This window comes from Pseudophryne corroboree, unplaced genomic scaffold, assembly GCF_028390025.1.
Source record: "Pseudophryne corroboree isolate aPseCor3 unplaced genomic scaffold, aPseCor3.hap2 scaffold_2109, whole genome shotgun sequence".
NCBI lineage: Eukaryota > Metazoa > Chordata > Amphibia > Anura > Myobatrachidae > Pseudophryne > Pseudophryne corroboree.
In genome coordinates, this window is record NW_026968753.1 from 18,887 (window position 1) to 44,720 (window position 25,834).

The window sequence follows — 25,834 nt, forward strand, 5'->3', positions numbered from 1 at the left end:
GCAGCTGGGTCACAGCTCCAGAGACATATATATGCAGCTGGGGCACAGCTCCAGAGACATATATATGCAGCTGGGGCACAGCTCCAAAGACATAGATATGCAGCTGGGGCAAAGCTCCAGAGACATATATATGCAGCTGGGTCACAGCTCCAGAGACATATATATGCAGCTGGATCACAGCTCCAGAGACATATATATGCAGCTGGGGCACAGCTCCAGAGACATATATATGCAGCTGGGTCACAGCTCCAGAGTCATATATATATGCAGCTGGGTCACAGCTCCAGAGACATATATATGCAGCTGGGTCACAGCTCAAGAGACATATATATGCAGCTGGGGCACAGCTCCAGAGACATATATATGCAGCTGGATCACAGCTCCAGAGGCATATATATGCAGCTGGGTCACAGCTCCAGAGACATATATATGCAGCTGGGTCACAGCTCAAGAGACATATATATGCAGCTGGGGCACAGCTCCAGAGACATATATATGCAGCTGGATCACAGCTCATGAGGCATATATATGCAGCTGGGGCAAAGCTCCAGAGACATATATATGCAGCTGGGGCACAGCTCCAGAGACATATATATGCAGCTGGGTCAAAGCTCCAGAGACATATATATGCAGCTGGGTCACAGCTCCAGAGACATATATATGCAGCTGGGGCACAGCTCCAGAGACATATATATGCAGCTGGGGCACAGCTCCAGAGACATATATATGCAGCTGGGGCACAGCTCCAAAGACATAGATATGCAGCTGGGGCAAAGCTCCAGAGACATATATATGCAGCTGGGTCACAGCTCCAGAGACATATATATGCAGCTGGATCACAGCTCCAGAGACATATATATGCAGCTGGGGCACAGCTCCAGAGACATATATATGCAGCTGGGTCACAGCTCCAGAGACATATATATATGCAGCTGGGTCACAGCTCCAGAGACATATATATGTAGCTGGGTCACAGCTCAAGAGACATATATATGCAGCTGGGGCACAGCTCCAGAGACATATATATGCAGCTGGATCACAGCTCCAGAGGCATATATATGCAGCTGGGGCAAAGCTCCAGAGACATATAAATGCAGCTGGGTCACAGCTCCAGAGACATATATATGCAGCTGGGTCACAGCTCCAGAGACATATATATGCAGCTGGGTCAAAGCTCCAGAGACATATATATGCAGCTGGGTCAAAGCTCCAGAGACATATATATGCAGCTGGGGCACAGCTCCAGAGACATATATATGCAGCTGGGGCACAGCTCCAGAGACATATATATGCAGCTGGATCACAGCTCCAGAGGCATATATATGCAGCTGGGGCAAAGCTCCAGAGACATATAAATGCAGCTGGGTCACAGCTCCAGAGACATATATATGCAGCTGGGTCACAGCTCCAGAGACATATATATGCAGCTGGGTCACAGCTCCAGAGACATATATATGCAGCTGGGTCACAGCTCCAGAGACATATATATGCAGCTGGGTCACAGCTCCAGAGACATATATATGCTGCTGGGTCACATCTCCAGAGACATATATATGCAGCTGGGTCACAGCTCCAGAGACATATATATGCAGCTTGGTCACAGCTCTAGAGACATATATATGCAACTGGGGCACAGCTCCAGAGACATGTATATGCAGCTGGGTCACAGCTCCAGAGACATATATATGCAGCTGGGTCACAGCTCCAGAGACATATATATGCAGCTGGATCACAGCTCCAGAGACATATATATGCAGTTGGGTCACAGCTCCAGAGACATATATATGCAACTGGGTCACAGCTCCAGAGACATATATATGCAGCTGGGGCACAGCTCCAGAGACATATATATGCAGCTGGGTCACAGCTCCAGAGACATATATATGCAGCTGGGGCACAGCTCCAGAAACATATATATGCAGCTGGGGCACAGCTCCAGAGACATATATGTGATGCTTGGTCACAGCTCCAGAGACATATATATGCTTCTGGGTTACAGCTCCAGAGACATATATATGCAGCTGGGTCACAGCTCAGAGACATATATATGCAGCTGGGGCACAGCTCCAGAGACATATATATGCAGCTGGGCCACAGCTCCAGAGACATATATATGCAGCTGGGTTATAGCTCCAGAGACATATATATGCAGCTGGGTCACAGCTCCAGAGACATATATATGCAGCTGGGTCACAGCGGACCATATTGAAATTTCTCTGCACTATATTTTTGGGAACATCATTTGTTTGAACTATCTGTTTGCAAGCATTATGTTTTACTGAATAAACCAAACATTTTCGTATTCAATTGACCACATTTAACAATTCTTTCTGTGTCATTAAAATGATACAGTATTCACATTAATTATACCAAAATGTCACTCAGACACCCAGTAACAACAATATTTATTAGTACATACTTTTCGGTTACCAGCACTGTGCGTATCCATCATTTTTAGGGGTACCCGACATTAGTAGCACCAACCTAGGCTGAGCGCATTATCTCCCTGATTATTACATTTTTCCCATCATAGTACACCATTCCACATAATCACATCCAAGCTGACAACACCGAGGGGTTGAGCGCATTATATCCCTGATTATTACATTTTTCCCATCATAGTACACCATTCCACATAATCACATCAAAGCTGACAGCACCGGGGGGTTGAGCGCATTATATCCCTGATTATTACATTTTCCCATCATAGTACACTATTCCACATAATCACATCCAAGCTGACAACACCGAGGGGTTGAGCGCATTATATCCCTGATTATTACATTTTTCCCATCATAGTACACCATTCCACATAATCACATCCAAGCTGACAGCACCGAGGGGTTGAGCGCATTTTGGAGAAATATCCTTTGGTACTTGTTAAATTACAAGGGGTTTAGGACACCCCTTGAAACTAGCAGCACACCCCAGACATTAATACTCTAACACCGCAGTGCTCAGATTATCAATCATATTTAGAATCATGTCTCATTCTTGTCTGAGGGTGGCTCAGAATGCACTAACTCTCCTATGAGAAGAACATCCTCTTCCAGTCATGGCGTGTATGTAAGGTTCTGTCCTTCCGACAAGGTTGATGCAAAATAGAGTCTCCGAATGTTGTAGGGAACTAGATACTGCTGCGATTTGCATCTCATGCACCTCTGTGTTTCATAGCATATGTTCCTTCACAAGCCGCCTGTGAACTGATTGGAAATGAGCATTATGACTCCTCTTCCCCTGTTACTGACAAATATATCACTATGCATCTTGGCTGGAGTATCAGGAATTTCCTTCAACTCATGGATTGTAAGCGTGAATATTAAGGACTGGAGAAGAGGCGTCCGGATGAGTCCATGTGATCAACTTCTCAGTTTTATGGGTCTGGTGAACATATTAATGCAAACAGTGTGGAGTGTGGACATGTTCCTCGGCCAAGTAACATGTAAGGAAACATTTGCTCGAATAGACCTATGGTTTTACTTTTTCTTGTTCTTCATTGTTCCCTATAACATGTGGCTGACCGCCTGGCTCTCCACCTACTTCTGCCTGAGAATTGTCAGCTTCACTAAAGGAATCTTCTTAGTCATGAAGATGAGGATCTCTGGGTTTCTACCAAAGCTTCTGGTGGCCTCGGCTGTTTACTGCTTCTTCTTGGCAATTCAATTACCATGGAACATCCATGCTGAAACCACTCAAGCAGTAATAGGAAATGCTACATCTAATTCTACTAGTGAATATGTCACCGTCACAGTTAGATTCCCCTATATCATTACAGTTGGCGTGGGAACCATATTACCACTCCTATTGACTCTGATCCCCATAGGACTGACCCTGGTCTCGCTGTGGAGGCACACGTATAGGATGAAGATGAATACATCAGACTCCTGTCGCCCTCAGACACAGGCTCATGTCACAGCGGCCAGAACCATGATCCTCCTGGTCACCCTACACACAACTTTCCAAGCATGCGCCATCTCTTATCTGATGAGAATATTCAATATTATAGGGATTCCCCTATTTTTTTGTTGGTATTTTCTGTTGTTCTATTGTACGTTGCAATCCATTGTCATTATAACAGGTAATACAAAGCAGTGGAAGGCCAGCAAAGGGATCCTAAGCCGCTCTGGTCTCACGTGCCAGGGGGTCCCAGCAACTCAGGATGGTTAATATGAAATGTTTTTGTAATTCTAAAACCTTGGGCCAGATGTACTACCGTGCGAGACGGCCGGAGCACCGAGATTTCGACCGAACTCATAGTTTGTTTGTTTTTTAAAGTGGCAATCATTTCCAAGACAAAACCAACCTGATTGCCGCTTTAAAAAAACTTATTTGTTCGTCCGGAATCTCGGAGCTCCGGCCATTTAGCACTGCATTACATCCCGCCCCTTGTATGGATTGTTGGTGCTTGTGTTTAGTTAATAAAAAGTCTATACTCATGAGACGACAGGCTTGTTGTGAAAGAGTCACATCTTATTTCCTTCCAGTAGTTCAGGATGGACAATCTCAGCATCACTTGTGTTTTTATTTATGGATCTCTCTTTAGGGGTTTTTGCCTTTATCCGTGAGAACAGCAGCAGAAGTTTAGAGAGAGAATAATGTGATCAGCTGCTATAGAGCCATGGAAGTCAGTGCTTGAATACTCTATATGTGTATTAATAAATAGGTTCAGGCACAGCAACAGAGCGTCCTGCTGCGCTGGCAGGGACCGAGAGAGAAGCAATTAGTGGCCTCAAATAAATAATTACAATACCATTAACGTGAAAACCCCCCAGAAAACATTGTGACGCTTAAATACTCTGCGGATAATGAAGATGTAATACAGTAACTATACAATTCATATTAGTGCACTCATAAAAGTATCAAAAACCCTGAGATGGTTCAAGGGGGATCCGGTCTTTAGGTTGACAGTAAGTAGGTTGACACTGTCTAGGTCGACCACTATTGGTCAACAGCAAGTAGGTCGAAATGGTTTCTAGGTCGACAGGGACTCTAGGTCGACATGTTCTAGGTCGATGTGACACATGGTCGACATGAGTTTTTCACATTTCTTTTCATTTTTTGATCTTTTTCATACTTAACGATCCACGTGGACTACGATTGGGAATAGTAACCTGTGCCGAGCGCAGCGGAAGCGGAGTGAGGCACCTCGCCCAGAACATGGCGAGAGAAATGAGCCACGCGAGGGGACACGGTGCACTAATAGAGGTTCCCGGTCACTGTACGGAGAAAACGACACCAAAAAAGTGAAAAAACTCACGTCGACCTTTTCTCATGTTGACCTTTTCTCATGTCGACCTAGAGTCCCTGTCGACCTAGACACGATGTCGACCTACTTCCTGTTGACCAACAGTGGTTGACCTAGACCTAAATTTAATCTACCTAACATACCGCACCCGGTTGTCACATACCGTAGGTCAGATTGTACAGATCCACCAAATGTCCTGACCACAGCAGATCTCTCAGTGACACCGCCTCCTGATAGAGCGCCCCCTGCTGGTCTCCAAGTCATACATTAATAATATACAGTAAGTACAGTATCTGCAACTTCCTAGTAACAATTCTTTGCTGTTAAAGTAGCGTAATAAGAAATTGTGTAATAAAATCAGAGTAGTAAATGTTTCCCTACTATAACTCAGTGATAAATATCAGTAACATATAATATACCAGGAGAGATATGCTGCGCCTAATAGAGAGATAAAGTGGAGAGAGATAAGGTTCTGGCCAATCAGCTCCAAACTGCCATGATACAGGCTGTGCTTGAGAAATGACAGGAGCTGATTGGCTGATACTTTAGCCCTCTACAAGGCGTAGGACCTTATTCAGGTTTGTTAGCAAACCAACAACGCAGACTAATGGGCAAACCTATGTGCACTGCAGGTGGGGCAGATGTAACATGTACAGAGAGATTAGATTTGGGTGGGGTGTGTTCAAACTGAAATTGCAGTGTAAAAATAAAGCAGCCAGTATTTACCCTGCACAGAAACAAAATAACCCACCCAAATCTAACTCTCTCTGCACATTTTACATCTGCCCCACCTGCAGTGCACATGGTTTTGCCCAATTGCTAACTTTTTTGGTTGGCTAACAACTCTGAATAACCCCCCTCAAGTCTTATACATCTGCCCCACAATGTTATAGCAGTCTGTTATAGCAGTGGTTCTCATACTCGGTCCGCGAAGCCAGGCCCTCTTAACTTGTCGCATACCCCCTGAAGCCGTGACACGCCCCCTTTATGTGCATGTGCAATACATTGGCCAGCCTTCTTAAGAGCCCCAGTCCGTCCCTGGTCACCGCTATAAAATGATACGAGTCCGGATGTCTGGATAGATATAAATGTAATATATATGGTCATCCCTCATTGTTGCACTGAAGTGAGAGGAAAAAGAAGCAATAACATGCTGATGTGAATATATATATATATATATATATATATATATATATATTCTCCCTGATTAGTGACATACAGAGTTGTGTAAATTATTAAACTCATGTAAGGATTTTAAAGCACAGTCTCACTTTCTCTATGTGACTCTTATTACATAACAATGAACATAATTTTTATGGAGTAAGAAAAGTTGATGTATCACTAAAAATATTTAAACTGATAAAATTAGATTAAAAAAAAGGCCCAGAAAAGAAGCAGGAAGGAAGTAATGAATTACACATTAAAGGGTATACAGTATTTACAAAAAGTTGATTTTGAATTTCAGTCAATTTTTAGTTGATTTTCCGTTGATTGAGATTTTTACTAAAGTCAAAATTGACTGAAATAGAACCTTACACTCAAATACAACTACAATAGAACCTTCAACAACTTAACAAAGGGGTATGTTTAGTAAAAGTCCATATGAATTTCAGTTGATTTTGTGTGACAGGTATTTACTAAAGTTAAAATCGACTCTAAATCGACCCCAAATCGCCATTTTCAATAGATCCGTCAGAAATAGTTCTATGTATTTTTTTTTTTCATGTAGAATTGTCTGAAATCCCAAATTGATGGAAAAAACATAGTAGAGAAGCATGTGGGGCTCTGGCTGCATAGATGACGACACTGAAAGGCGCAGAAATGATTGAAAAAAATGTGGATATGCAAATTAGCCCAGGAATTAAGGTGTTTGTGGGTAATACAGTGAATGTGACCTGTTTTGACAAAAATAAATGTTTTGGTGTATTTCGGGACGATTTGGGGTCATTCTTTGATTGATGTTCGATCGATATTTGGTCGATGTTATTGATTTTTGTAAATTTCGGTCAATGTTTGATGAATAGAACACTTTTCGAACTTCAAAATAGAACTCACATCACACAGCCATTTTTAAAAAGAACTCAAAGGGCGAGATGTACTAAAGGAAAAATGCAGTAAAACCCCCGTTTTCAGGGGTTTTAACACATTTTCAAATGTACTAAGACCCCACCGCCGGTTTTTTGCCGCCCAGGGTATCGCCATCTCTGGATGGCGATACCCTATAGAAGCCTATGGGCTTCTTATCGCCGGCAGCCGCAACCCGCCGCCCCTGCCGCAGACGCCTCCCCCCCGGCATACCTTCCTCCAGGCAGCCCTGGTCCCGGAAGGTAATCTCCTCCTCCCCTAGCAATGCAGTCGGAGGTTCTTCTGGGTGCAGGGGGGAGGAGGAGGCACCAGAGACAGCCTGCTGCTGCTTCCCGGCGTGCGGGCAGTGTGGAGACCCCTGGGAGGTGACGGAGACCCCCTGCAGACCACCTCACAGGTATCGCGAGGGGCCTCCGTCACCGTATTGCGATGTTGATCGCATATGTTAGTACATATATGATCAACATCGCTGCGACGGGCGGCGATGGGCGGCGATGTATGTTAATACATCCCACCCAAAATCTTTTAGTAAATTGAGCTATTTGGAATAGAACCACTGTACTCGATTATGTGGGGATGTTGGTTCTGTTGTGGTTGATTTTAAGTAGAACCAAAATGGACTTTTAGTACATACAGTATACCCCTAAGAGGCTAAACAACACAGCTGATGTGAGTCTAACATTTTGGACAAGCCTACCAACGTCAGAGAAACAAAAGTTTTCCTAATATCGTTTTTCTTTAGATAGTGGGCATAGAATCTTAGGTGACACATGAGGAACCCTCATTGCATTACAAGACCGTTCTACAGCTACGTTTGTGGCCAGTAATCATGAGAACTGTGACAATGTAAATAACTGGCGTTGAGTCTAATCATTGGCACACCTCTGTAGTTATAATGATGAAATAAAGTAAAATAAAACCTGAATGGTGTAAGACAGGGCTGGCCAAACCGGTCCTCGAGATCTACCAACAGTTCACATTTTACAGACTACCTAGCTGGTGCACAGGTGTAGTCATTACTGATTAAGATGTGCTGCATTCATTCCTAACTGACAATTCTACAGATCTCCAGGAGGCCTGGAAAACATGCACTGTTGGTAGATCTCGAGGACCGGTTTGGCCAACCCTACTGTAAGATATGTCTAATTGATGGCGGAATGGGTAGCACACTTGCGGAATGAACATTAATTATCATTCATTCTGCAGAAATAAGAAAAAAAATTGTTATTTATTACACCTATTGCATATTAAAAATAAAAAAATCACTATTGTTTATACATAATTATTAAAGGCGATCACAACGCTGCTATGGATGAAAACATACAGGGCTGAATGTAAAACCTCCGAGCTGCCGGAAGTTAAGGAATTTCTGTAAGTCTGACTATTTTTCTTAAAGCAGCAATCATTTACAAGGCAAAACATGGTTAGTTTTTACTTGTAAATGATTGCTGCTTTAAAGAAACGTCCAGGTCTGAAAGCACTGCCGGGAATTGTTACCACAAGAGAGATTCTCTCCTTATCACCGTGCGTCAGATCACCTGCTGTCCGTCATTATTTATTTGCTTTTGTCTTGATCTTATTATATTAGAAATAGAATGACACTGTGTATACGTTTCTTCTGCTCTTCTGAGGAATACAGTCACTGGGGATCACAGGTACAGTATGTGGAAACATATTCTTGGGGCAGAGGACAGTGGAACAAGTGTTGCTGTGTAAGAAATTGGTTGATCTAAGATGAAGGAAGAGGAACAGATGACTGACATCTCCCCAATCACCTATTAGAGGGACGTGACTATATTATAGAGCTGATTAGCACCAGTGTGCTCCGTTACACTCATCTCTCTTTTCTGCTGCTTGCTTTAGGGGTGCAGGAAAGTCTTTGATACATTGGCGGCTGTATGCACACAGGAGGTTACCCATTTATTTATCCATTGTTTATGTTCCTCCACCCTACTTGTATGTTCAGTATACAGTATACATTATTGCTGCAGGAGGGACATTGTGTCTCCCCTTTCCTTTGGTTGTCTATACTACAGCAACACACACTCATAGTGCCACTTACACTCATAGTGACACTTACACTCATAGTGCCTCAGACACTCATAGTGCCACATACTCTCATAGTGACAATTACACTCATAGTGCCACATACTCTCATAGTGCCACATACACTCATAGTGCCACTTACACTCATAGTGCCACATACACTCACAGTGCCACTTACACTCATAGTGCCACATACACTCATAGTGCCACACTCTCATAGTGCCACATACACTCACAGTGCCACATACACTCATAGTGCCACACACACTCATAGTGCCACATACACTCATAGTGACACTTACACTCATAGTGCCACATACACTCACAGTGCCACTTACACTCATAGTGCCACATACACTCATAGTGCCACATACTCTCATAGTGCCACATACACTCATAGTGCCACATACACTCATAGTGCCACATACTCTCATAGTGCCACATACACTCATAGTGACACTTACACTCATAGTGCCACATACACTCACGGTGCCACTTACACTCATAGTGACACACTCATAGTGCCACATACACTCATAGTGCCACATACACTCATAGTGCCACACTCTCATAGTGCCACATACACTCACAGTGCCACACACTCATAGTGACACTTACACTCATAGTGACACTTACACTCATAGTGCCACTTACACTCATAGTGCCACATACACTCATAGTGCCACACTCTCATAGTAACACATACACTCACAGTGCCACTTACACTCAAAGAGACACATACACTCAGTGCCACACACACTCATAGCGCCACATACACTCACAGTGCCACATACACTCACAGTGACACTTACACTCATAGTGCCACATACACTCACAGTGCCACATACACTCACAGTGCCACATACACTCATAATGCCACATACACTCATAGTGCCACACACTCATAGTGCCACACACACTCATAATGCCACACACACTCATAATGCCACACACACTCATAGTGCCACATACACTCATAGTAACACATACACTCACAGTGCCACATACACTCATAGTGCCACACACACTCATGGTGCCACATACACTCATAATGCCACATACACTCATAGTGCCACACACTCATACTGCCACATACACTCATAAAGCCACACACACTCATAGTGCCACACACACTCATAATGCCACACACACTCATAGTGCCACATACACTCATAGTAACACATACACTCACAGTGCCACACACTCATAGTGCCACATACACTCATAGTGCCACATACACTCATAGTGCCACACACTCATAGTGCCACATACACTCATAATGCCACACACACTCATAGTGCCACATACACTCATAGTGCCACATACACTCAAAGTGCCACACACTCATAGTGCCACATACACTCAAAGTGCCAAGCACTCATAATGCCACATACACTCATAATGCCACACACACTCATAGTGCCACATACACTCATAGTGCCACATACACTCATAGTGCCACACACTCATAGTGCCACATACACTCATAGAGCCACACACTCATAGTGCCACATACACTCATAGTGCCACATACACTCATAGTGCCACACATACTCATAGTGCCACATACACTCACAGTGCCACACACAGTCATAATGCCACATGCACTCAGAGAGCCACATACATTCATAGTGCCACACACACTTATAGTGACACACACTCACAGTGCCACACACACTAATAGTGCCACATACACTCATAGTGCCACACACACTCATAATGCCAGATGCACTCATAGAGCCACATACATTCATAGTGCCACACACACTCATAGTTCCACATACACTCATAATGACAAAAGTGACACTTTCACTCATAGTGCCACACATACTCATAGTGCCACACACACTTATAGTGCCACACACACTCATAGTGCCACATACACTTATAGTGCCACACACTCATAATGCCACATACACTCATAATGCCACACACACTCATAGTGTCACATACACTCATAGTGCCACATACACTCATAGTGCCACACACTCATAGTGCCACATACACTCATAGTTCCACACATACTCATAGCGCCACACACACTCATAGTGCCACATACATTCATAGTGCCACACACACTCATAGTGCCACATACACTCACAGTGCCACATACACTCATAGTGCCACACACTCATAGTGCCACACACTCATAGTGCCACATACACTCATAATGCCACACACACTCTTAGTGCCACATACACTCATAGTGCCACATACACTCATAGTGCCACACACTCATAGTGCCACATACACTCATAGTGCCACACACTCATAATGCCACATACACTCATAATGCCACAAACACACTCATAGTGCCACATACACTCATAGTGCCACATACACTCATAGTGCCACATACACTCATAGTGCCACATACACTCATAGTGCCACACACTCATAGTGCCACATACACTCATAATGCCACACACACTCATAGTGCCACATACACTCATAGTGCCACATACACTCAAAGTGCCACACACTCATAGTGCCACATACACTCAAAGTGCCACGCACTCATAATGCCACATACACTCATAATGCCACACACACTCATAGTGCCACATACACTCATAGTGCCACACACTCATAGTGCCACATACACTCATAGTGCCACACACTCATAATGCCACATACACTCATAATGCCACAAACACACTCATAGTGCCACATACACTCATAGTGCCACATACACTCATAGTGCCACATACACTCATAGTGCCACATACACTCATAGTGCCACACACTCATAGTGCCACATACACTCATAATGCCACACACACTCATAGTGCCACATACACTCATAGTGCCACATACACTCAAAGTGCCACACACTCATAGTGCCACATACACTCAAAGTGCCACGCACTCATAATGCCACATACACTCATAATGCCACACACACTCATAGTGCCACATACACTCATAGTGCCACACATACTCATAGTGCCACATACACTCATAGTGCCACACACAGTCATAATGCCACATGCACTCAGAGAGCCACATACATTCATAGTGCCACACACACTTATAGTGACACACACTCACAGTGCCACACACACTAATAGTGCCACATACACTCATAGTGCCACACACACTCATAATTCCAGATGCACTCATAGAGCCACATACATCCATAGTGCCACACACACTCATAGTGCCACACACACTCATAGCGCCACACACACTCATAGTGCCACACACATTCATAGTGACACTTTCACTCATAGTACCACATACACTCTTAATTCCACACACACTAATAGTCCCACATACACTCATGGTGACAAAAGTGACACTTTCACTCATAGTGCCACAAACACTCATAGTGCCACATACACTCATAGTGCCACATGCACTCATAGAGCCACATACATTCATAGTGCCACACACATTCATAGTGCAACACACTCATAGTGCCACTCACACTCATATTGCCACATACACTCATAGTGGCACATACACTCATAGTGCCACACACACACTCATAGTGCCACATACGCTCAGTGACAAAAGTGATACTTTCACTCATAGTGCCACACACACTCATAGTGCCACACACACTCACAGTGCCACACACAATCATAGTGCCACATACACTCATAGTGACAAAAGTGATACTTTCACTCATAGTGCCACATGCAGCACACTCATAGTGCCACACACACTCATAGTGCCACATACACTCATAGTGCCCCACACACTCATAGTGCCACACACACTCATAGTGCCACACGCACTCATAGTGTCACACACACTCACAGTGCCACACACTCACGGTGCCACATACACTCATAGTGCCACAGACACTCATTGTGCCACACGCACTCATAGCACCACACACACTCATAGTGCCACATACACTCACGGTGCCACACACACTCACGGTGCCACTTACACTCATAGTGCCACACACACTCATAGTGCCACACACACTCATAGTGTTACATACACTCATAGTGCCACACACACTCATAGAGCCACACATTCTCTCACCTACAGGTATTCAAAATAATTATTCCAACTCTCAACAGCAGCAGCAGCACAGTGATCTAGGATACTATACTCTGCAGTGTCTGTTTGCATAGGTATTCTGGAGTTATTGTTTTGTGCAGAATTTAGCCTGCAAGGGGGATCGGCGGCGCGGCTCCGGGACGAACCCCAGGATGACCTGTGTTCCGACTCCCTCTGAAGCTATGTCCAGTAGCCTAAGACTCCAATCCATCCTGCACGCAGGTGAGTTGAAAATCTCTCCCCTAAGTCCCTCGATGCAGTGTGTCACGATCCGGGTATCTGGACGCCATTACTTACCCTTCAGATGCCTCCTAAGGCGGGCTCAGCGTTCCAGGACCAGATTCCGCTGTTCCTGAGTTTCCACATGCAGAGTGTCAGAGTGGTGTTTTCATCAGCCGCGGCCTCCGCTGTGCCCGCGTGGTTAAATGTGCATCTATCAGCCTGGCGTCTCCTGTCTCCGGTGGCCGGCGCCGCCATTACTGTTTCCCAGACCACATGGATTACAAACCAAACTTCCCTCCAAGTGTCTGCATGGGCGCAGCCATCTTGGATTCTGTCATCTGATCATTTCCACCAATCTGCTGTTTGTATTGTTGATTTGCATAATTGCCTAGCCAACCCCTTCCTTGCTGCAGGTATAAGTAAGCTGTGCCTGAGCAAGGAAGACGTCAGTGCTTTGGTTGTCAAACCTAGTTCCTGTTTGTCTCTCTTCTATGATTGTCTTCCAGGTTCCAGCTCCTGTCTCAAGACTTCCACCATAGAGACCCGCACCAGCATTCCACCTGCGGTGTAGCCTGACTCTCCAATCCATTGTGGATTCATCTGTTTCCAGCTACAACACTACCTGCTTCCAGCCTCAGCTTCCAGCAGAATACAGCTTCCCTTAAAGGGCCGGTGTCCTTTCTACACTTTACCACTCTCCACCGGAATTATTATTTCTCCGCTCTCAAGTTCTACATTTCAGTTCACATTTCATCGCTCCCAAAGTTCATTTATTATTTAACTGGTTCCAGCCAGTATCCACTCCGTGCTAACAACAGTCTGGTTCCAGCCAGTATCCACAGCAGCTGTTTTACCTTCAGCAACCCAGCTCTTCCTGGAACACCAGCTGGTACAATCCTGGGTTATCTCCATTGCTACAGCCGGGCCTGGTAAGGACTTTCCATCTAGAAGATCATAAGAACTATCTCACACTACCAGTGCCCTGTGGCTCCTGCCATGCTGTAGTACTCAGGAACTGTATTTATTCTTTGCTGACTTTTACGTTTTCTTTTATTGCTGCTGTGATGCGGAGTTGTCATAATAAACATCATTGACTTTTATCTAAGTTGTCGTGGTCACGCCTTCGGGCAGTTATTATTCATGTTACTTACATGTCCAGGGGTCTGATACAACCTCCCAGGTTCCGGTACATCTCAGCCCCTACAACTGAGGCTGCCTCCCGTCAGCTCAGGCCCTCAGTTGTGACAGTAAGCACTGACCTAATGAATCCAGCCGGAGACCAGGATCAAGCGGCCAGGCCGATGCAAGAACTGGCAGCCCGACTAGAACATCAGGAGGCTGCACAGGGCCACATCATCCGCTGTCTCCAGGATCTCTCTACTCGGCTGGATGGGATTCAGACCACTCTCCGTGGATCAGGCGCGTCTGGTGCGTCAACCACAGTGACTCCAGCTATAACCCCACCCACCTTACCCATTCCTGCTCCACGTCTTCATCTTCCAACGCCAGCAAAATTTGACGGATCTCCAAGATTCTGCAGGGGATTTCTCAACCAGTGTGAGATTCAGTTTGAGCTACAACCTGGCAATTTCCCCAGTGACCGTACAAAAATTGCCTACATTATTTCTCTTCTCAGTGGCTCAGCCCTCGATTGGGCATCACCGTTATGGGAGAGGTCCGACACCCTGCTATCTTCTTACACTGCATTCGTGTCAACATTCAGGCGCATCTTCGACGAGCCAGGCCGGGTAACTTCAGCTTCGTCTGAGATTCTCCGTTTACGCCAGGGATCACGTACTGTAGGACAATATCTTATACAGTTCCAGATCCTGGCATCCGAACTGGCATGGAACGACGAGGCCCTGTATGCTGCATTCTGGCATGGTTTATCCGAGCGTATTAAAGATGAGTTAGCTACCAGAGACTTACCCTCCAAGTTAGATGAGTTAATCTCACTTTGTACGAAAGTTGACTTACGTTTCAGAGAGAGAGCAACTGAGCGTGGAAGATCATCTGCTCCAAAATCTTCTGCTCCTCCTCCTCGCCAACTGTCACCAACTAAAGATGAACCCATGCAAATTGGCCGTTCCCGTTTAACTCCTGCTGAGCGCCGAAGACGTCTCTCCGAGTTTCTCTGTTTGTACTGTGCAGCTCCGTCTCACACCATTAATGCCTGTCCCAAACGTCCGGGAAACTCCAAATCCTAGCTCGCCAAGGAGAGGGCCGGCTAGGAGTAATGATCTCCTCTCCATCTCCTCAAGATTGTAACCTCCCAGTCTCGCTTCAAGTTGCTCAACGTTATCAGAACGTCATTGCCCTCCTGGATTCCGGAGCAGCTGGGAACTTTATTACCGAAGCCTATGTTAAACGGTGGTCCCTACCCACCGAGAGACTTCCTTCGTCCTTTTCCTTAACTGCTGTGGATGGCAGTAAAATTTTTGATACAGTTATTTCTCTAAGGACTCTACCAGTTCGTCTGAGAGTGGGAGTTCTTCATTCCGAACTTATTTCACTTTTAGTGATTCCAAGAGCCACACATCCTGTGGTCCTGGGCCTTCCATGGCTCCGTCTTCACAATCCTACAATTGATTGGACGACTACGCAAATCCTGGCATGGGGTTCCTCCTGTACTAAGACATGTTTGTTTAAAGTGTTGCCTGTCTGTTCCTCCTCCCCCAGGTCGTCTGATGTTCCACCTCCTCCATATCAAGATTTCACGGATGTGTTCAGTAAAGCTTCTGCTGATATCCTTCCCCCTCATAGAGAATGGGACTGCCCGATTGATCTCGTTCCAGGGAAGGTTCCACCTCGAGGCCGAACTTATCCGTTGTCTCTCCCCGAGACGCATTCTATGGAGGAATACATAAAAGAGAACCTAGCAAAGGGGTTCATTCGACCTTCTTCTTCTCCAGCCGGCGCAGGCTTCTTTTTTGTAAAGAAGAAAGATGGTGGTCTGCGGCCGTGCATCGACTACAGAGGTTTGAACGACATTACCATCAAGAACCGCTATCCTTTACCCCTGATTACTGAGCTCTTTGACAGAGTTAGCGGAGCTACCATCTTTACAAAGCTGGACCTGAGAGGTGCATACAATCTCATCCGGATCCGTGAGGGTGACGAGTGGAAGACCGCATTTAACACCCGTGACGGACATTATGAGTACCTCGTCATGCCCTTCGGATTGAGCAATGCTCCAGCTGTCTTCCAGCATTTCGTCAATGAGATCTTCAGAGACATTCTATACCGTCATGTCGTGGTCTATCTAGATGATATCCTCATTTTTGCCAACAATTTAGAGGAACATCGTTTCTGGGTAAAGGAGGTTCTGTCCCGTCTCCGTGTCAATCATCTCTACTGCAAATTAGAGAAATGCGTCTTTGAAGTCAAGTCCATTCCGTTTCTAGGGTACATTGTGTCCGGTTCCGGACTAGAGATGGATCCTGAGAAACTACAAGCAATCCAGAATTGGCCAGTACCCTTAACCCTCAAAGGGGTCCAGAGGTTCTTAGGGTTCGCCAATTATTACCGAAAGTTTATACGAGACTTTTCCACCATTGTGGCGCCTATTACTGCTTTCACCAAGAAGGGTGCTAACCCGTCCAAGTGGTCTGAAGAAGCCATGCAAGCTTTTCATCTTTTAAAACAGAGGTTCATCTCTGCACCTGTCCTGAAACAGCCTGACGTCGACTCTCCTTTCATCTTAGAGGTGGATGCCTCCTCCGTTGGAGTAGGAGCGGTGTTATCTCAGAGGGCTAAAGATGGTCATTTACATCCTTGCAGTTTCTTCTCACGGAAGTTCTCCCCAGCGGAGCGCAACTATGCCATTGGCGACCAGGAGTTGCTAGCCATCAAGCTCGCTCTAGAGGAGTGGAGATATCTGTTGGAGGGAGCTTCTCATTCAATCACCATCCTTACAGACCACAAGAACCTTCTATATCTAAAAGGCGCACAATGTCTCAACCCTCGTCAGGCCAGATGGGCACTTTTCTTTTCCAGGTTCGACTTTAAACTCCAGTTCTGTCCGGGCTCTCAGAATCGCAAGGCCGATGCCCTTTCCCGCTCATGGGAGCAAGAAAATGAGTCAGAGTCTTCAGACAAGCATCCTATTATAAATCCGTTGGCATTCTCCACGGTAGGGATGGACTCTACGCCCCCATCAGGGAAAAGTTTTGTGAAGCCGACACTAAGGAAGAAGCTCATGCATTGGGCCCATGCTTCCCGTTTTGCCGGACATACAGGTATCCAAAAAACCCTGGAGTTTATCTCTAGGTCCTATTGGTGGCCAACTCTGAAAAAGGACGTTTTGGAGTTTATTGCATCTTGCCCAAAGTGTGCTCAACATAAAGTATCCCGCCAGTCGCCTGCGGGGCAACTGGTTCCACTATCTGTTCCCCGTCGACCATGGACCCATTTGTCGATGGATTTTATTACAGATTTGCCCATGTGCAACAAGTTCAATACCATCTGGGTGGTAGTTGACCGGTTCACCAAGATGGCACACTTCATTCCTCTCACCGGTCTTCCGTCAGCTTCCAAGTTGGCTCAAGTATTCATACAAGAGATCTTCCGACTCCACGGTCTTCCAGAAGAAATTATCTCAGATCGAGGAGTTCAATTCACAGCCAAATTCTGGCGAAGTTTATGTCAAGTCCTCCAAGTCAAGTTAAAGTTTTCCACGGCTTACCATCCTCAGACCAATGGTCAAACTGAGAGGGTGAATCAGGACTTGGAGGCCTTCCTCCGCATCTATGTGTCCTCCTCTCAAGATGACTGGGTTCAATTACTTCCCTGGGCCGAGTTCTGTCATAACAACCAGTATCATTCTTCATCTTCTTCAACACCATTCTTCACCAACTTTGGATTCCACCCTAAAGTCCCTGAGTTCCAACCGCTTCCAGCAACTTCTGTTCCCGCAGTGGATATCACCTTGCATCAGTTTGCCAATATCTGGAAGAGCGTACGATCAGCTCTGCTCAAGGCATCGTTCAGGTACAAGAAGTTTGCGGATAAGAAGCGTCGAGCAGTTCCTGCTCTCAAGGTGGGTGATCGGGTATGGTTATCCACGAAGAATTTGAGGTTAAGAGTTCCCAGTATGAAGTTTGCACCTCGCTACATCGGTCCTTTTAAAATTGATCAAGTCATCAATCCTGTTGCTTACAGACTCCAGTTACCTCCCTTCTTAAAAATACCCAGGACATTCCATGTTTCCCTGTTGAAACCGCTAATCTTGAATCGGTTTCATTCCTCACTTCCACCAACTCCGAAAGTCCAAACTCAACGAGGCGTTGAGTATGAAGTGGCCAAGATCCTGGACTCACGTCACCGTTACGGTCAACTTCAGTATCTCATTGACTGGAAGGGCTATGGTCCTGAAGAACGCTCTTGGACCAATGCCTCTGACGTCCATGCTCCTGCCTTGGTCCGAAATTTCCACGCAAAGTTTCCTTTAAAGCCTAAGAAGTGTCCTGGGGCCACTCCTAAAGGGGGGGGTGCTGTCACGATCCGGGTATCTGGACGCCATTACTTACCCTTCAGATGCCTCCTAAGGCGGGCTCAGCGTTCCAGGACCAGATTCCGCTGTTCCTGAGTTTCCACATGCAGAGTGTCAGAGTGGTGTTTTCATCAGCCGCGGCCTCCGCTGTGCCCGCGTGGTTAAATGTGCATCTATCAGCCTGGCGTCTCCTGTCTCCGGTGGCCGGCGCCGCCATTACTGTTTCCCAGACCACATGGATTACAAACCAAACTTCCCTCCAAGTGTCTGCATGGGCGCAGCCATCTTGGATTCTGTCATCTGATCATTTCCACCAATCTGCTGTTTGTATTGTTGATTTGCATAATTGCCTAGCCAACCCCTTCCTTGCTGCAGGTATAAGTAAGCTGTGCCTGAGCAAGGAAGACGTCAGTGCTTTGGTTGTCAAACCTAGTTCCTGTTTGTCTCTCTTCTATGATTGTCTTCCAGGTTCCAGCTCCTGTCTCAAGACTTCCACCATAGAGACCCGCACCAGCATTCCACCTGCGGTGTAGCCTGACTCTCCAATCCATTGTGGATTCATCTGTTTCCAGCTACAACACTACCTGCTTCCAGCCTCAGCTTCCAGCAGAATACAGCTTCCCTTAAAGGGCCGGTGTCCTTTCTACACTTTACCACTCTCCACCGGAATTATTATTTCTCCGCTCTCAAGTTCTACATTTCAGTTCACATTTCATCGCTCCCAAAGTTCATTTATTATTTAACTGGTTCCAGCCAGTATCCACTCCGTGCTAACAACAGTCTGGTTCCAGCCAGTATCCACAGCAGCTGTTTTACCTTCAGCAACCCAGCTCTTCCTGGAACACCAGCTGGTACAATCCTGGGTTATCTCCATTGCTACAGCCGGGCCTGGTAAGGACTTTCCATCTAGAAGATCATAAGAACTATCTCACACTACCAGTGCCCTGTGGCTCCTGCCATGCTGTAGTACTCAGGAACTGTATTTATTCTTTGCTGACTTTTACGTTTTCTTTTATTGCTGCTGTGATGCGGAGTTGTCATAATAAACATCATTGACTTTTATCTAAGTTGTCGTGGTCACGCCTTCGGGCAGTTATTATTCATGTTACTTACATGTCCAGGGGTCTGATACAACCTCCCAGGTTCCGGTACATCTCAGCCCCTACAACTGAGGCTGCCTCCCGTCAGCTCAGGCCCTCAGTTGTGACACAGTGAGCCTGTTGCCAGCAGGACTCACTGAAAATAAGAAACCTAAAAACTTTTTCTAAGCAGCTCTTTAGGAGAGCCACCTAGATTGCACCCTGCTCGGACGGGCACAAAAACCTAACTGAGGCTTGGAGGAGGGTCATAGGGGGAGGAGCCAGTACACACCATGTGATCCTAAAAGCTTGCTTTTGTGCCCTGTCTCCTGCGGAGCCGCTATTCCCATGGTCCTGACGGAGTCCCCAGCATCCACTAGGACGTTAGAGAAAAGAGGTGCAAGATGGAATTGTCCTTGGGCCCTCCCACCCACCCTTATGTTGTATAAACAGGACATGCACACTTTAACCATCCCATCATTTCAGTGACAGGGTCTGCAACACGACTGTGACTGAAATGACGGGTTGGTTTGGACCCCCACCGAAAAAGAAGCAATTAATCTCTCCTTGCACAAACTGGCTCTACAGAGGCAAGATGTCCACCTCATCATCATCCTCCGATATATCACCGTGTACATCCCCCTCCTCACAGATTATCAATTCGTCCCCACTGGAATCCACCATCTCAGCTCCCTGTGTACTTTGTGGAGGCAATTGCTGCTGGTCAATGTCTCCACGGAGGAATTGATTATAATTCATTTTAATGAACATCATCTTCTCCACATTTTCTGGAAGTAACCTCGTACGCCGATTGCTGACAAGGTGAGCGGCGGCACTAAACACTCTTTCGGAGTACACACTTGTGGGAGGGCAACTTAGGTAGAATAAAGCCAGTTTGTGCAAGGGCCTCCAAATTGCCTCTTTTTCCTGCCAGTATAAGTATGGACTGTGTGACGTGCCTACTTGGATGCGGTCACTCATATAATCCTCCACCATTCTTTCAATGGGGAGAGAATCATATGCAGTGACAGTAGACCAGTGGCGTAACTACTGCCCCCGCAGTCCTCGCGGTGGCTTGGGGGCAAGGGGCTGCGGGGGCGCCACTGATTACAGCAGACTGACATGCGGACGAACGTCCGCATGTCAGTCTGCTTTATTGGAGGGACACGGAGGGCGCAGCATGCGCCTCTCCTGTGTCCCTCCTGAGTCCTGCATCATCTCCGGCGGCCTGCGGGTCTAATAGGGGGAAGTGCCGTCCGTGAGCCAATTAGAGCTCACAGACGGCACTTCCCCCTATCAGACCCGCGGCCGCCGGAGATGATGCAGCAGGAGGGACACAGGAGAGGCACACGCTGCGCCCTCCGTGTCCCTCCAAGTTCTCCAACAAGCGGCGGCGGCGGCACTGGGGCATATCTGGCACTGGGGGGGGGGATGTCAGGCACTAGGGGGGATATCTGGCACTGGGGCATATTTGGCACTGGGGGGGGGGCGGGGGATATCTGGCACTAGGGCATATCTGGCACTGGGGGGGGGGATGTCTGGCACCGGGGGGGGGGATATCTGGCACTGGGACATATATGGCACTGGGGGGGGGGGATATCTGGCACTAGGGCATATCTGGCACTGGGGGGGGGGGATGTCTGGCACTGGGGGGGATATCTGGCACTGGGGCATATATGGCACTGGGGGGGGGATATCTGGCACTGGGGCATATTTGGCACTGGGGGGGGGGATATCTGGCACTAGGGCATATCTGGCACTGGGGGGGGGGATGTCTGGCACCGGGGGGGATATCTGGCACTGGGGCATATATGGCACTGGGGGGGGATATCTGGCACTAGGGCATATCTGGCACTGGGGGGGGGATGTCTGGCACTGGGGGGGATATCTGGCACTGGGGCATATATGGCACTGGGGGGGGGGGATATCTGGCACGGAGTGGATATATGGCACTGGGGGGGGATGTCTGGCACTGGGGGGGAATATCTGGCACTGGGGGGGGGGGGATATCTGGCACTGGGAGGGAATATCTGGCCCTGGGGCATATATGGCACTGGGGGAGAATATCTGGCACTGGGGGCATATATGGCACTGGGGGGGAATATCTGTCACTGGGGGGGGGGATATATGGCACTGGGGTGGAATACTTGGCACTGGGGGCATATATGGCACGGGGGGCATATATGGCACTCGGGGGGAATATATGGCACTGGCGGCATATCTGGCACTGGGGGAATATCTGGCACTGGGGGCATATGTGGCACTGGGGGGGAATATATGGCACTGGCGGCATATCTGGCATGGGGGGAATATCTGGCACTGGGGGCATATGTGGCACTGGGGGGGAATATCTGGCACTGGGGGCATATCTGGCACTGGGGGGAATATCTGGCACTGGGGGCATATGTGGCACTGGGGGGGTATATGTGTACCTGGCACATGGGGGGGGGCTATATTTGGCACCGGGGGCATGTGAGTACCTGGCACCGTGGGGGAATATCTGGCACTGGGGATATATGTGGCACTGGGAGCACAGCCCTAGCAACAAGGACTACCTCCTAGCAACGAGCATGACACCCAGTGCATGAAACACCTGAAAACGAGCATGACACCCAGTGCATGAAACACCTGGCAACGAGCATGACACCCAGTGCATGAAACCCCTGACAATGAGAAGGTAATTGAAAAGTAATTAGAAGCCTTACTGTAGGACTTAATGTGTAATGGGCATTACGGTGTGTGGCATAATGTATCACGGACATTGCGGTGTGTGTCATAATGTGTCACAGGCATTACGGTGTATGGTATACTATATCGCGGGCATTGTGATATGTGGTATAATGTCTCAGGGTCATTGCAGTGTGTGGCATAATGTATCACGGACATTGCGGTGTGTGTCATAATGTGTCAGGCATTACGGTGTGTGGTATACTATATCACGGGCATTGTGGTATGTGGTATAATGTCTCAGGGTCATTGCAGTGTGGCATAATACATAACGGGCATTGCGGTGTGTGGCATAGGGTATAACGGGCAGGGCATTGCGGTATGTGTCACAGGCATTACGGTGTATGGTATACTATATCACGGGCATTGTGGTATAATGTCTCAAGGTCATTGCGGTGTGTGTCATAATGTGTCACAGCATTGTATGTGCTATAATGTATCAGGGGCATTGCAGTGTGTAGCATAATGTATAACGGGCATTGCGATTCCTGTCATAATGTGTCGGAGGCATTACGGTGTGTGGCATAATGTGTCACAAGCATTACGGTGTGTGGCATAATGTGTCGGGGGCATTACAGTGTGTGCATATTGTGTCATGTGCATTGTTGGGTGCGGCATAATGTCTAAGGGCCATTGCAGTATGTGGCATAATGTATACTGGGCATTACTATAAGGAGGAAAAATGACAAATAATGTAAGGGGCATGAATCAGGATTATTTTTCTTTCCTGTGGTGGCTAACGTCTGGGCGTGCAGGTTGCAAAACTGGGGTATAAGGTAGTCTTTTCCTGCAATACCACGCCCCTTTACGAGAAACCACGCCCATTCCAACAAAACCACGCCCCTTTTTTTGCAGCGCGCGCCTTTGGCGCGCGCATATTTATCCCTTTCTTGCTCCCAATTATGCGGCGGGGGGGGGGGGGGGGGGCGCCAAAATTTTTTTGGCTTGGGGGAGAAAAATTTCTAGTTACGCCACTGCAGTAGACGACATGTCCGTAATCGTTGACAGGTCCTTCAGTCCGGACCAGATGTCAGCATCAGCAGTCGCTCCAGACTGCCCTGCATCACCGCCAGCGGGTGGGCTCGAAATTCTGAGCCTTTTCCTCGCACCCCCAGTTGCGGGAGAATGTGAAGGAGGAGATGTTGACAGGTCGCGTTCCGCTTGACTTGACAATTTTCTCACCAGCAGGTCTTTGAACCCCAGCAGACTTGTGTCTGCCGGAAAGAGAGATCCAAGGTAGGTTTTAAATCTAGGATCGAGCACGGTGGCCAAAATGTAGTGCTCTGATTTCAACAGATTGACCACCCGTGAATCCTTGTTAAGCGAATTAAGGGCTCCATCCACAAGTCCCACATGCCTAGCGGAATCTCTCCGTGTTAGCTCCTCCTTCAATGTCTCCAGCTTCTTCTGCAAAAGCCTGATGAGGGGAATGACCTGACTCAGGCTGGCAGTGTCTGAACTGACTTCACGTGTGGCAAGTTCAAAGGGCAGCAGAACCTTGCACAACGTTGAAATCATTCTCCACTGCGCTTGAGACAGGTGCATTCCACCTCCTATATCGTGCTGAATTGTATAGGCTTGAATGGCCTTTTTCTGCTCCTCCAACCTCTGAAGCATATATAGGGTTGAATTCCACCTCGTTACCACTTCTTGCTTCAGATGATGGCAGGGCAGGTTCAGGCGTTTTTGGTGTTGCTCCAGTCTTCTGTACGTGGTGCCTGTACATGGGTCGTGCTGGAATTTGCCCAGATTTAATGCACACACAATATTGCTGGCGTTGTCCGATGCCACAAATCCACAGGAGAGTCCGATTGGGGTAAGCCATTCCGCGATGATCTTCCTCAGTTGCCGTAAGAGGTTTTCAGCTGTGTGCGTATTCTGGAAACCGGTGATACAAAGCGTAGCCTGCCTAGGAAAGAGTTGGCGTTTGCGAGATGCTGCTACTGGTGCCGCCGCTGCTGTTCTTGCGGCGGGAGTCCATACATCTACCCAGTGGGCTGTCACAGTCATATAGTCCTGACCCTGCCCTGCTCCACTTGTCCACATGTCCGTGGTTAAGTGGACATTGGGTACAGCTGCATTTTTTAGGACACTGGTGACTCTTTTTCTGAGGTCTGTGTACATTTTCGGTATCGCCTGCCTAGAGAAATGGAACCTAGATGGTATTTGGTACCGGGGACACAGTACCTCCAACAAGTCTCTAGTTGGCTCTGCAGTAATGATGGATACCGGAACCACGTTTCTCACCACCCAGGATGCCAAGGCCTCAGTTATCCGCTTTGCAGCAGGATGACTGCTGTGATATTTTATCTTCCTCGCAAAGGACTGTTGGACAGTCAATTGCTTGGAGGAAGTAGTAAAAGTGGTCTTACGATTTCCCCTCTGGGATGACCATCGACTCCCAGCAGCAACAACAGCAGCGCCAGCAGCAGTAGGCGTTACACGCAAAGATGCATCGGAGGAATCCCAGGCAGGAGAGGAATCGTCAGAATTGCCAGTGACATGGCCTGCAGGACTATTGGCATTCCTGGGGAAGGAGGAAATTGACACTGAGGGAGTTGGTGGGGTGGTTTGCGTGAGCTTGGTTACAAGAGGAAGGGATTTACTGGTCAGTGGACTGCTTCCGCTGTCGCCCAAAGTTTTTGAACTTGTCACTGACTTATTATGAATGCGCTGCAGGTGACGTATAAAGGAGGATGTTCCGAGGTGGTTAACGTCCTTACCCCTACTTATTACAGCTTGACAAAGGCAACACACGGCTTGACAAATGTTGTCCGCATTTCTGTTGAAATACTTCCACACCGAAGAGCTGATTTTTTTGGTATTTTCACCAGGCATGTCAATGGCCCTATTCCTCCCATGGACAACAGGTGTCTCCCCGGGTGCCTGACTTTAACAAACCACCTCACCATCAGAATCCTC

General features: G+C 47.1%; 1 protein-coding gene across 1 annotated transcript; it reads left to right on the top strand.

Annotated features, from left to right (window-relative positions):
* The first annotated feature begins 3,222 nt into the window (after positions 1-3,222).
* Positions 3,223-4,167, top strand: LOC135006211 (taste receptor type 2 member 13-like). Its single transcript, XM_063952002.1, has one exon. It carries the CDS (start codon positions 3,223-3,225, stop codon positions 4,165-4,167), a length of 945 nt encoding a protein of 314 aa, XP_063808072.1.
* The last annotated feature ends 21,667 nt before the right edge of the window (positions 4,168-25,834 follow it).

Coding starts and splice junctions, on each gene's coding strand:
- LOC135006211 (XM_063952002.1), top strand. CDS start 3,223: ATGACTCCTCTTCCCCTGTTACTGACAAATATATCACTATGCATCTTG.